The following is a 13919-nucleotide window of genomic DNA, read 5'->3' as shown; positions in this document are numbered from 1 at the left end:
CGGTGTGAGGCCCATCACCGCTCTCAATGTTCCTGTTTTCTCGGACCTCGATTTATTTCCTCTACTTGACTCTTGCTTCGTTTCTTTTGCAGACCACTTTGGACCGGACCTACCTGAGGACCTTCTTCGGAGAATGGGGCTGCACAAAGATAAAACCGTTGCTAACTTGCATCCCAAGGCTCTAGCCCATGATCGCAGGACGTCGCCGAATGACCTTATGGGCAATGGTGAAGGCCTTGAGCAAGGAGGAGGCGCGAGCAAGGGTTGTTAGCGGCGTAGTGCGTCGGACGCGGAAAACGGCGTCGACAGCGGTTCCCGCTCCCATCCCCTCCCCTAAGAAGGTGGAGATTGTTGACATTCCCGATGAGGGGATTCGACGCGGAGGGATCTCCCCTTATCCGTAAGAGGAGAGGGACGGTTTCTACCGGCGGCAGGGAAGTGCCTCCTCCGGCCAAGAAGGCCAAACACGGTACCTATCTAGCTTGTGGCTTAAATTTAGCCGTGCCATTAGGTGTTTTTGGTAAGTCAATGTTGACACTGATGTTTTAATTGAATTTCTGCAGACCAGCCCATGATCGGGCATTGTTGCTCACGTCGGGCGGTGGCGGCGGGGTCCTCTGCGCGAGTTGGTGACCAAGGCGCCGCCGTCAACCCTCTATCCCGAAGGCTTTCGTCTCCCAGCCGCGGGCTAGTGGTCAAATTGTGACCACCGCCCCTTCATCCCAGAAGGCTTCCGTCTCCGAGCTTATAGAGGAGGGCACGAAGCTGATTAGGGAGCTGGCGAGGTGGAACGTGGCTACCGGTGCTCGTCTCATGGAGCAAGAGAAGGCCGTGGCTCGGGCTGTTCATGAGCGTAACGCCACTAAGCAGGTGGCCGCGTCGGCGAAGCTTGAGCTCCTTAATGAGCGAGAGGCTTAGGGGAGAAGCCGAGAAGGCGCTCTGGCCGAGAGAAAACTTAGGGAGGACGCTGAAAAGGAGGTCCTTCTTTGAGAGGGCTAAGGCGAGTCTGCGGCGGCCGATGTTGCAAAGTCGCGAGGAAATGTGACCTTGTTCGGGCGTGTCGACCTCTATCTCCAGCAGAGGGATGAGCTCAGGGGCCTTTTTAAGGCTCAGGCGGAGGTGGTTCGGGGCAAAGAGGCCATCATTAAGCAAAAAGAGGTGGACATCGAGATGCTCCAAACCGTCATGCTCCCCAAACTGTGCGCCCAGTTCCGGGATTTGGCCGAAGATCTTTGCTAGGGAAGTTATCGGGAGCTCTTCCCTCTGGATGGTTCCTTCCCGTGGGGCAGGTTCGAAGCACTGCTTGATGACAAGCTCGAGGCTAAAGAGAATGCCGCGGTGGAGAAGGCCAAGGAGGCGGTGAAGGCGAAGATGGAGAGGGAGGCGGCCGCGGAGAAAGCAGCTCTGGCTGAGAGGGCTAGGGTGGCTAAGGAAGAAGCCGCAAGGATGAGGGCAGCTGAGGATGCCGAGGCAAAGGCGGAGGCTGCTAAAGCATTTCTTTGGGTTACTTTCTTTGAAGAAGATGCGGCTACCGATACTGATGGCAGGCAGCGACAGGCTTAGGAGAGCAAGCCTACAGCAGATCTGTTTCAGCTCCTCGCATACTGCCATGTGCTGCTTGATGAGAACAAGTTTACGAGATCTGCTTCATTTGTTTGGGAGCCAATTACTCAGCCCTTCCTCCCCGCTATCTCTTCTTTTTTTTTTTTTTTTTTTTTTTTTTTTTTTTTTTTTTGTACAACTTTTGTAGGCTACGTTTCGGCTTATCCCTGTGGGGACGGCCGTCGTCTGTATTCTTTTTACTTGTAACCTTGTGACATCTAATAATAATTCATTTCTTTCGCCTTCGGCCAGGCCGAGGTCTTTATCTCATCTTTGTCAGAGTTGTCTTCCTGTATTCCCAATTGAGCGCCCCTTTTGTTTCCGCCTCGACTTAGCCGGGGCCGTTTTAGAGTGCGTATCTCAACTGTGTTTCAACGCTTCCAAGACACTTCGCTTGTTTTTGCGAGTGTAGTGTGCGATGGCCGTTACTGTCGCGGTATCCGCCTTACGAGGGAGATTGCCGCTTTTGTCGGAATGACCGTGGGAGTGACTGCGACGGAGTCTACCTCTAGGGGTGACTGCCGTGGCGTCTACTACTTGGGGTGACTGCGACGGCGCTCTATTTCTTCGCAACGACTGCCGCTCTTGTCGGTATGACAGTATGAGCCGGCGTCGGTATCTTGATAGCGTGTTACGTGGCGTCTACCACTTGGAGTGACTGCGACGGAGTCTACCTCTTGGGGTGGCTGCCGTGGCGTCTACTACTTGGGGTGACTGCGACGGCGCTAATGTCTTGATGGAGACTGCCGCTCTTGTCGGTATGACAGTGTGAGCCGGCGTCGGTATCTTGATAGCGTGTTACGTGGCGTCTACCACTTGGAGTGACTGCGACGGAGTCTACCTCTTGGGGTGACTGCCGTGGCGTCTACTACTTGGGGTGACTGCGACGGCGCTCTATTTCTTCGCAACGACTGCCGCTCTTGTCGGTATGACAGTATGAGCCGGCGTCGGTATCTTGATAGCGTGTTACGTGGCGTCTACCACTTGGAGTGACTGCGACGGAGTCTACCTCTTGGGGTGGCTGCCGTGGCGTCTACTACTTGGGGTGACTGCGACGGCGCTAATGTCTTGATGGAGACTGCCGCTCTTGTCGGTATGGCGGTGTGAGCGGCGTCGGTATCTTGATAGCGTGTTACGTGGCGTCTACCACTTGGAGTGACTGCGACGGAGTCTACCTCTTGGGGTGGCTGCCGTGGCGTCTACTACTTGGGGTGACTGCGACGGCGCTAATGTCTTCAACGCTTATTTGCCGCTCTTGTCGGTATGACGAGTGTGGTAGCGTCGGTATCTTGATTGAGGCTGCCGCTCTTGTCGGTATGATGGTATGGTGGCGTCGGTATCTTGATAGATAAGCGATGTGAAAACTTTGCTTTGATGGAAGGCTTGGCTGGTTTTTCATTAGGTAAAAACATGCGTTGGGGTGTCCACAGCTATTTTGGGCACCTCATGACTACATAAATTCCTACGAGATTGCCAATGCCCTAATGGCTCATCACAGGTTCCCCTCCCCAGTCAGCCACTAGTTGCGTCCATGAGGTCGCCTTCCTGCTGTAAGGACGGGCTTTTTCCTTTTTCGGACTTCCTTGCCTCTTTGAGGGATTGCATGTTGCATCCTCGGGCAGCTATCTGGATGTTGATCACCTCGTCCTTCTCGTCTTTGGAGACGAGCTTCTGCGCTTCCCCCCGGTCCGAGACGTACGGCGGTGTTAGGGCCGGATGGACATCACTGCGTCGGCCTCGCTCGGGGTGACTCGGCCTATGAGAACGTTGTAGGCGGACGAGCCGTCAATGACCACGAACTCAGCTAGGGACGTTTTTAGCCGCGTTCTTTTCGCGAACGTCACCGGGAGTCGATTGATCCCGGCGGCACCAGGCCGGCTCGGAGAAGCTGTATAGGGGGTTGGTGCGGGGGCTCAAGTCCTTGATCTTGGCCGAGGCCGAGAAAGCACTCTCTAAACATGATGTTCGTGTATGCTTTGTGTCAATCAGGCACCTCTTGACCAGGTGGTTGGATATGTCCAAATTGACTACAAGCGGGTCGTTGTGAGGGGCGATGACCCCTTCGTAGTCCTTTCTTCCAATAGTCATATCGGGGATGTTTGCGGGGGATCCCGAGTTGGGCACAAAGTTGATGGCCTGGTATAGCTCGTTTAGGTGTCGTTTGTGCCCATGAGTGGACCCTCCGTTCTCGTTGCCACCGATGACAACGTGAATCACTCCTATCCGCTCGAAGACGGACTTCTTGTCTGAACTGCCGGCGTTAGTCTTTTGACCTTTTGCAACGTACTTGCCGAGGCTTCCCTTTCGGATCAGTTCCTCTATGGCATTCTTCAAATGGCGGCAGTCGTTGGTTAAATGGCCGGTGTGGCCGCGGTACTCACAGTACTGGCTCGTGTCACCGTCACTTTTTGGCTTGGGGGGTCTCTCCCACTTCTGGCCCTCGTTTTTGCTCAGGGCGAAGACCTCGGCGGCTGATACGACGAGAGGGGTCTTCTCACTATACCGCCTCTGATGGTACGTTCCTGAGTTCCATCCGGCGCCCGCCGAGTCCTGTTTCCGGTCGGACCTGTCCGACCGTGATCTATTATTCTCACGGCGTCTTCCATCGGACCGCGAACCGTTGTCGTCGCGGCGTCCTTCGTCCTGATTGTCCTGCCTGTGACTCTTCTTTTCTGAGTGTTCGGCTTCGCTGGGATCTACCCAGGTCTTGTGATAGTCTTCTACCTTGATGGCTTGGTCGGCCAACTTCCTGGCGGCGTTCAAGCCCAGGCCCCCGCTCTTGATGAGCTCGTGTTTTAAGGCTCCCCTTGGGAGGCCTTTCATCAGCGCGAAGGCCGCCAGCTCGGGATTAATTTCTCGAATCTGCTGGACCTTTCCATCAAACCTCTTCACATAGCTCCGGAGAGACTCGCCCCCCTCCTGTCTGATAGTCAGGAGGTCAGATGTCTCTACGGCTCTTCTCTTGTTACAAGAGTATTGGGCTAGGAAGGCATCCTTTAGATCGGCGTAATAGTACACCGAGCCGTCGGGAAGCCCTTTGTACCAGCTCTGAGCCATCCCATGCAAAGTTGTTGGGAAAATTCGGCACCAGACCTCATCGGGCTGCTCCCATACCGACATGTAAGACTCGAAAGCCTCAGCGTGGTCGGCTGGATCACTATCTCCCTTGTATGACAGAGGTGGCAACTTGAGCTTATGCGGCACCGGGACTTCCAAGACGTAGGCGTTGAGGGGCTGCCTAACCACGTGTCGAACGACACGCGGCGACCGGCTCCTTGCATCCCTAACCTGGCTCCTCCCTCCGTAGCGGGAGGGGCTCCTTCTTCGACTCGGACTTCTTCTCCAACTCTGCTGAGTCGGACTCCTCTGGCTCCTTCGGGGTGAGCCTCGTTCGTGCGGCGGGGACGCTGTCCTCCCCCGAGTGTGGGAAGGACTTAGGTCTACCGCGCCCACTTTGGGCTCCCCCGGCGTCTTGGCTTGGTCGGCTTCTCCTAGTGCCCCGTTCAAATTTCTCGGAGTCACATTTTGGGCCCTAGCCTCCTGGACAGTTTCTGCCGCTCTTGTCGGCGTGACAGTGTGAGCGGGCGTGTGCGATTAGGTCCGGGAGCATCTTGACTTTGCTACGTCAACCACATCGTCCCATGATGGTGACCTGGTTGGCTGGCACCGGTGTGTCGGGTATTATTGGCATCCCGAATTCTGGTTGAATTACTCGCTTAGGTGGAGGGTTGCTCGACTCAGATTTGTGGACGACATCATCGTGGTAAAATTCGGTTTCGTCCGTCACGAATACCTCTTGTTGTTTCGACATTTTCTTAGCTTTTTGGGTGGGTTTTTGTTGATTTGTTGTTTGGGAATGAATGTGACCAGCTTCTAGTGTCCTTCCCCACAGACGGCGCCAATTGTTCCGGGTGTAATTTCCAGAGCAGTTATTAGTTACCACCCGTGGCTTGTAGAATAATGTCTTGAGTTGAACCCTTCTTGCTTCTGTCGTCCCTCTCGGCCTCTCTCCGCAACAATGAACGAGGCGAGGGCTTGTTTGTGTGCCAAGCGTACTCACTCCGACGCTCAAGTCAGTAAACTTAGAGGATTAAGCTGTGTTACTTGGCTAGATACGTATTGTAGAGAGATAAGGGAGATATTACCAGATGAATAGTGTATTTAGGTTTTAGTTGTGGGATCCTTTCCTCAATGAAGGTTGAGGAGTATTTATAGGCTTTCACCTTTTGTCACGTAGTGGCCAAGTGGCCAAGTGGCTAGCAGGTGGAAAGACTGATCTACCCCTCGGCCGAGATACCTATGGCAGGCCGGCGGGCCGTATTGACTCGCCGCCGAGGGGTCTTGGATATGAGTACGCGGGTATGTGTCCCGGCTGGCAGGCTGTCATGCCGAGACCCAGGTGACAGGCCGATGGGATGCATCGGCTAGTCTGTCTGAGTCGTTGACTTGCTGTGGATATCTTTGACCTTGCTCAATGTGTTGACTTGGTCAGCGGTGCAGAATATGCCCCATCAATCCAAATTAACAATTAATTCCCCACTCGGCATAAATCCAAGGGCATTCATATAACTAATAGATCTACAATCGTCTACCATATTCATGTACGGAAACGTGAGCATGTTACTCCACGACTCGGAATTTCCATATTCTTTCTTCACCCAAACCTCTAAATTTGCACAAGCGATATCATGTAGAACACAACCAAGTTGATTTTCTCCATCTAATGTCGCTAAACCGAGCATTGTTTTATCGTGAATCCCATCCGGTCGTGCTATTTTCTTAAACTTCTTTTCATTCAAATCGAAGTAAAAAATATCCTTTTTCACAATCGTCAGATCTATAATATCGTAGTATTGGATAACCCAATGAAGTAAGCCACAAATAACCTTTCCTATGCCGCCTTGGCATAAGTTACTATACAATAATCGGAATTCAGTTCGGAAATAATCTGTTCTTTCCTGACCGTACCTGAAATTGTACAAGTAAAACTTAACGGACCTGTTACCTTCATCGTCAAAATACGAGCGACTCTCATAATACTCGAACCTAATGACCATAACGTACTCATCCTTACTACTATCGTAACACAGCCCAAATAAGCCCAGACGAGACTCATTTCTAATGTTACGTACCCAAAGTTTTCTGACTCGAATAAACGATTGTTCTTTAGTTAAAGGGTTCCACAATATCAACTTCTTATTATACAATATCGCCACCAACCCATTACAAGACCCCAAAAGTGTCAGATAATTAATTCCACGACGTTTTCGAGTATAATATTCCAACGGGTCAGTATCGACTATAGTATTACCATTACTAGGACTTAAGGTGTAACAATTAGTTTTACCACCGGTTATATAATTATGTTTGTGTTTGAAAAATATTAAAAGATTACCTTCGACTTGAGGAATATTTTTATGATAATAATCCACGAATTGGCGAGACGATATTATGGAATTCCATGTCTTGCAAACTGATTTGGATCGTGCCATGGCCTTACAAGGTAATTTACGTAATATATCTTCGATGATATTTTCGGGGAGATACGGCAATGGAGGATTAATTGTTGATTCAATTAACGTCTCATATCGTCGTCGCCGTTGTTTTCCTTTGTAGTTTTGTCGCCTCTTTGGCATTTTCGTGTGATAAATAAATCAATTTTGTTTTGCAGGAAGGATTTAGGGTTCTGATCTGAGCTTATATAATATTTTGAGTTCCTTGCGGTCCAAGGCCACTTAGAAATTGTCCATAATAAATGGAGATCTTGTGGAAGACATTTTTTCTTGCATTTTAGCAACTCCTTTATTTCTATAAGACCAGTCCAATAAGAGTGTAGGATGAATTCAACAAGAGACGAGTTCTAATAAAAACCTCAATTATATTTACCAGCAATTTTATATAGAACCTTATATACCAAGTTCAAATAAAAAAGAAAGCCTGAAGTCAATCACTTGTTTCGCTTCAAGGTTATGGTGACCACAAATTGAGAACCATACATCTAATAAGAGTTACTCCCTTTGTTCCGATCAACCTATTCTATGTTGGCTGTCTCACTCAATTTGGTTCACTTATTATCGGTCATCAAATAATATGTCATATTTTTTCCTTCGTCTTTGTGCAAAAACCAAAGGTATTAGAACGTCCATTTGATCTTCATTTTGCGTGGTTGAGCTATGGTATATTAAGCTTGTTGTATGCAATGCTTGATGGGAATGCATGGCTTTGGTCCTCGGTGCCCGGGGTTCGTCTAAACCTTCGTTGAGTCTCTTTGGTTTCACCTCGTCTTTTATCTACAACATAGAAACACAAAAGGCCCTGTGTTTTACTTTTATCATTATAGCATTCCCTAGTAAATCATGCTGCTCCTATGCACAAATGCACCATCGCCCATAATCTAATGGTTAAGACAGAGGTATTGTAGACAATAGATGATAGATCTCAGGTTCGAATCCCCACTCCTCCTCTATTGTAATGCGACTAAGTGCGCACTTCGATTGACAAAAAAAAAAGCCACCATCGCCCATAATCATGTTTTTGATCTCTTTGCCTCTCTCGAAACTATTTGGACCTTAAAGAGTCACTTCGAATTATTTCCTCGATCGGAAAACAAAAAGGTTTTTTAAAGGCAAATCTGCAATTTACTAGTAATTTTGCCGTAGTACTCCATTGTACTTGTGACTTTAATATTCAGATGGCTAGTGAACATATTGGTAGGATTCCGTCTTCTTCGCGGTCGTTTTTCAAACATGATTTTTCGCGTCACCAAATAATCCAAAAATGACGATGACAGAATGAAGATAAGGTTGAACGTGCTAGCTCACGGAAAATGAGGACGCGGACTAGCTCAAGTTTAGCTCGGAGTCAAGTAATTAATGTCGTCATCTCAATTAATATTATTAGTATTAGAAGTATTATTATTTAGGAATAAGCAATTTAAAATTGCAGCTGGTTATTTTATTTATTTCCTAATTGTCGAATAAGAAATATAGGGCAATTGTATTAGCTTTAGGAAAGTCGAGTTTTGGTAAGTTTCAGCGTGTTTTAAGTTGGTTTTGCCTTGTTTTAGATATTGAAGATTTGAGTTATTGAATAAAAACAGTAAGTTTTTCGTGTACAGTTGTAAACCGGTTCGACGAGTTCGTTCCAAAATTGTCATTGTTTGACGCGTTTTCAAGCTTCAACCCGAGTTATTGTTCGAGTTATAGGTCTAACCAGAGCAAATATACCATTGTTTCGATTTCTAGACAGATTTCGAAGCAACTATTCCTTATTTCATGGTTGTTCGTTATTCTTTAAACCGCTTCCGCGCAAATTTGATATCACCAAACCTCTTGTGTCAATTCTTTACATTTACATTATTTGCACTATAATCATCATACAAACGCACAATCAATCATATACATAACCTAAAACTGTACGATTAACGAGTAAGACCACTTTAACCCTAAAACAATCAGTAATTCGGTAAAAAATACCAAAACAATTTATATAAAATTGATATCCTTGGGACCAAGGATAATTAGAGATCATCCATAATAAATGAAGATCTTGTGGAAGACATTTTTTCCTTGCATTTTAGCAACTCTTCTATAAGAACACATCAATAAGAGCATGGGACGGATTCAATAAGAAACGAGCACAAATAAAAACTTCGATCAATTATATTTTCAAGTAATATTTATATAAGACCGTCATATAACAAGTTCAATAAAAAAAAGCTTAAAGCCAATCGCTCGTCTTCCTTCACGGTTAAGGTGACCACAAATTGAGAACCATACATTTTATAAGAATCGGTAATATACAGATCGTATTATCGTAAGATTGAGAAGTAATATAAGACCGTACTATAGTATTGAATTTAATTTTAACAATCAAATAGTTTAATTCATTCGTGTTTGTTTGATTGCGAAACAATCAAACAAACCAATAATTCAGGCTAGGTGTTTTCAGTCGCCTCCTACATTTGTTGAAATTTGTTATTATCAGAATTCAGAATTCAGGATCGAATATTGTAGAACGAAAAACATACGGAGTTTATTTCAAGAAAAATGACAACAAATGACCAAAAATACATCAGGCATTATTATTTAAATACAAGTAATGCAGTGTTTTCTTCCCATCCTTGACCTTAATCGACTCCACTTACCATAAAGGTCGTTCACATAATCTTCATAATCGATCTCATTTACATACAGACCATAGTAGTAAGTGTAGTCGTAGTAGTAGTAGTCATAGTCGTATTCGTATTCGTAGTGGTAGTCGTCGTAGTAGTAGTCGTAGTCGTATACTCTCTCATAACCAATTTCGACAAAAGGTTCAGGTGGTGAAATTATCGTAGGCTCACATACAATTGCGAAATCAAAATTTATGTATCGCGATTTCATTTCCCTACGATTTCCTCTGTGGATATCATAAACCCAAAACTCTTTATCATTCAAATTAACAATTAACTCCCCACTCGGCATAACTCCAAGGATATTCATATAATTTATCGATCTACAATCGTCAACCATATTCATGTACGGAAACGTGAACACGTTATTCCATGAGTCGGAATTTCCATATTCTTTCATCACCCAAACCTCTAAATTTGCACAAGCGATATCGTGTAGAACACAACCAAGTTGATTTTCTCCATCTAATGTCGCTAAACCGAGCATTGTTTTATCGTCACTCCAATCCGGCCTTGCTATTTTTTTAAATTTCTCTTCTTTCAAATCAAAGTAAACAATACCCGTTTTCACAATCGGATCTACAAAATCGTTGTATTGGATAACCCAATGAAGTAAGCCACAAATAACCTTTCCTATGCCGCCTTGGCATAAGCTGTCCGTATCCAATAATCGGAATTCAGCTTGCTTATCATCTTGTCTTTCCTCACCGTAGTTGAAATTGTACAAGTAAAGCTTAACGAACATGTCACCGTCATTGTGTATGTCATTGTAGAGATACCCGCGCCTCTGACACTCGAACCTAACCACCATAACGTACTCATCCTTACTACTATCGTAACACAACCCAAATAAACACTCACGAGACCAACAACTAATTTTACATGCCCAACCTTTTCTAACTCGAATAAATGAGTGTTCTTTAGTTAAAGGGTTCCACAATATCAAATTGTTATTATATAATAACGCCACCAAACCATTACAAGATCCCAAAAGTGTCACACAATTATGTCTACAATATTTTCGAGTATAATATTCCAACAGGTCAGCATCGACTATAGCATTACCATTACTAGGACTTAAGGTGTAGCAATTAGTTTCACCGGATATATAATAATATTTGTGTTTGAAAAAGATTAAAATATTACCTTCGACTTGACGAATATTTTTATGGTAATAATCCATAAATTTGGGAGACGATGTTATTGAATTCCATGTCTTGCAAACTGATTTGGATCGCGCCATGGCCTTACAAGGTAATCTACGTAATATACCTTCGATGATATTTTCGGGAAGATACGGCAATGGATTAGTTGTTGATTCAATTAACGCCTCATATCGCCGTCGCCGTTGTTTTCCTTTGTATTTCCGTCGCCCCTTTGCCATTTTTGTGTGATAAATAAAATCAATTGGGTTTGGCAGGAAGGTTATTTGAAGTTTTGAGCAAGTGTCTCTCGTATGAGAAATTAATTAGTGTTACGGTTTTAGGGTTCTAATCTGAGCTTACATAGTATTTTGAGTTCCTTGCGCTCCAAGGCCACTTAGAAATTGTCCATAATAAATGGAGATCCTGTGGAAGACATTTTCTCTCTCTCTCTCTCTTTAGAAATAAGCCACTTCAATAAGAGTATAGGACGGATTTAATAAGAGATGTGTTCTTAGTAGAGGAGGAGTGCGCAAGGTAGGTAGAGGGGAACCACCGTTTGAAACCACCAACCACCAGAAATAATATAACTACGACCTACCTTACAGTTCTCTCTACCTACATATCAAATTTCAAACAAACAAAGCATTATAATCCGATTAAAAGGCGCACAATAAATCCCCGACCACCCTGTATAAACCCAGATTTAGAACAACTCTCTCTGACCAGCCTTACTTTACACACCAATAAACCCCATATAAAGCCACCTATCACCACTGTATTGGTAACCTTTTGAAAGCTTGTACTCTCGGCTTTCCAATAATTCTAAGAACACCTCAAATCAACCTTGTTTGCTATTTCAAATATCGAACGAAAGTACCAACCTTTTTTTTTTGTCAAACACGACATTTTGGCCAAAATTTGACAACTTGCAATGGGCCAAAAAAAAAAAAGTCACCCCATTGCAAGTTGTCAAATTTTGGCCAAAATGCCGAGTCCTTCTGCCAAATTGTCGTATTTGACAAAAAAAAAATATATTAAAGGTTGTGTTTTACAAAAAAAAAAATTAAAGGTGGTATTTAAAAAAAAGGTTTTTTAAAGGTTGTGTTTGACAAAAACCCTAAAGAGTTTCTTATTTTCTAGTTCAATGGTTAATGAACTCTTTATAGAGTGTCTAACCCTGCTTTTGCTCTTAACAGATGCCTATAGAGTACAGACTACAGAGCCAAGGAGACCGTCTCAAACAATTATATATATTACGGTTGCTTTTGACCTTAACAGATGCCTGCCGAGTACAAACTATAGAGCCAAGGAGACCGTCTCAAACAATTATTCGGCTTGGTTATTGGATTACAATCCGAAACAAAGATTAATACACACGGTTTTTCTAATCTATGCCCGCTAGGCATAGGATAAAAAACCAAAATAAAAAAAGATTTAAATGTTATTTTTATGGAAAAATTGTAATATTCCATCACTTTAATTTTTCTTTACATGAAACACATTTAATTATTTCCTATTTCTACTTCTTATCGTATAGACAGACATAGGTCAGAAAACACAAACAAATAAGTCAACATTGTTTTATTTGTTTGCTTCCTCTCAGAAATGCTCAAATAATATCAACCGGATATAATCTAATATTGTAGACCAAACTGTTGAGAATAATTAGACAGTAATTATTCTCTCATATCTTGGACTTACTCCTTTTACTTATTCTTCCTCTATTAGCTCCTAATTACTAGCTTGTATTTCGGTAGGATATTTCATGTATTTTGGTAAGAATATTAACCTAGAGAGTCATTCTTATATCTGTACATGTGAACGACGCGTAAAAGCCTATTACCATCGCTTGGAAAAAAGTCTCAAATAGAATATTTCACTTTCAAATGGTCTTTCTTTATTAAATGTTACTAATAATCACATTAGAATTGATTATGAATGCAACATGGGGTCTAGATTTCGCCGTTTTCTTATTGGACCAAACATACGTCAGACATTATCCTTTTTTACGAGAAATTAAGGGGGTGTTGTATTGAAACTTTTGAAATGGATTTAATCCATTCTAGTGTTTAGTTGGAGGGTTTTGGAATGGAGTTAGATATCCAATGAATTCTAACTCCATTCCGGCCCCTTGGAATCTCATACTCATGTTTACACTCAAGTTTCTAAATCCATTCCACCTTATTACTATACTCCAATTCATTCTGAGATCGAATCAAACACTCTTGAGTAAGTATGGGGTTCTAACTCCATACCTCTATGGTATGACAATCCATTCCAATCCTTCTGATACTTTGAACCAAACAACCCCTAAAAGGTTACAAGAATACACTAAGGGGGCGGGTTCAGGGATAATGCTACAATAGCAGAGTCAATTCTACAAATAGAGTCAATTCTACAAATAGAATACACTGACGCTTATGCCTCCCTTTGCCGCCCTCCTCTCGCCCCCACCCTTTCCCCTTCCCCCCCCTTCCTCGATAACCTCAAGCGGCTTTGGGATCTCCCAACCCAACCTCGTATTAAAGTCTTCCTCTGGCTTTTGTGGTGGAACAAATTACCACATAAAGCTTCACTTTTCGGAAAGAACATCTTACCCTCTTCATCCTGCTCCATGTGTCCTAACCCCTCTATTCCCGAGACCTCTCTTCATGCCCTTCGTGATTGTAGCTTCGCCTCCCACTCTTGGTCTATCCTTAACGCCCCTGAATCTTTCTTCACTGCCGACCTCCATCACTGGATCTATGATAACTGCACCTCCAAATCCCGTAGTTGGATTACCCTTTACACCTTCGTCCTTTGGCGCCTTTGGTTGCGTCGCTGTGAGTTAACCTTCTCCCCCTCCGCCTCTGCCTCCTCCTCCCCCTCCACTTTCTGCGCCTTGGTTGCCTCTCAATCCTTTGCCTGGACCTGTGCCTCTAACCGTCCTCTCACCGCCCCCGTTATTTGTTCCACCCACCTTGATGCCTTTAGCTACCCCTTGAGCTGGGCCCCTCCGC

General features: G+C 44.6%; 1 protein-coding gene across 1 annotated transcript; it reads right to left on the bottom strand.

The window, feature by feature from the left end:
- Positions 1-6113: 6113 nt before the first annotated feature.
- LOC141620940 (F-box/kelch-repeat protein At3g23880-like) lies at positions 6114-7276 on the bottom strand. Its single transcript, XM_074437681.1, has one exon. It carries the CDS (start codon positions 7236-7238, stop codon positions 6114-6116), a length of 1125 nt encoding a protein of 374 aa, XP_074293782.1. The 5' UTR covers positions 7239-7276.
- Between the last annotated feature and the right edge of the window lie 6643 nt (positions 7277-13919).

Source organism: Silene latifolia, chromosome X (assembly GCF_048544455.1).
Source record: "Silene latifolia isolate original U9 population chromosome X, ASM4854445v1, whole genome shotgun sequence".
NCBI lineage: Eukaryota > Viridiplantae > Streptophyta > Magnoliopsida > Caryophyllales > Caryophyllaceae > Silene > Silene latifolia.
The sequence above is the reverse complement of the archived record's forward strand: the minus strand, read 5'-3'. Positions and strand labels throughout refer to the sequence as shown.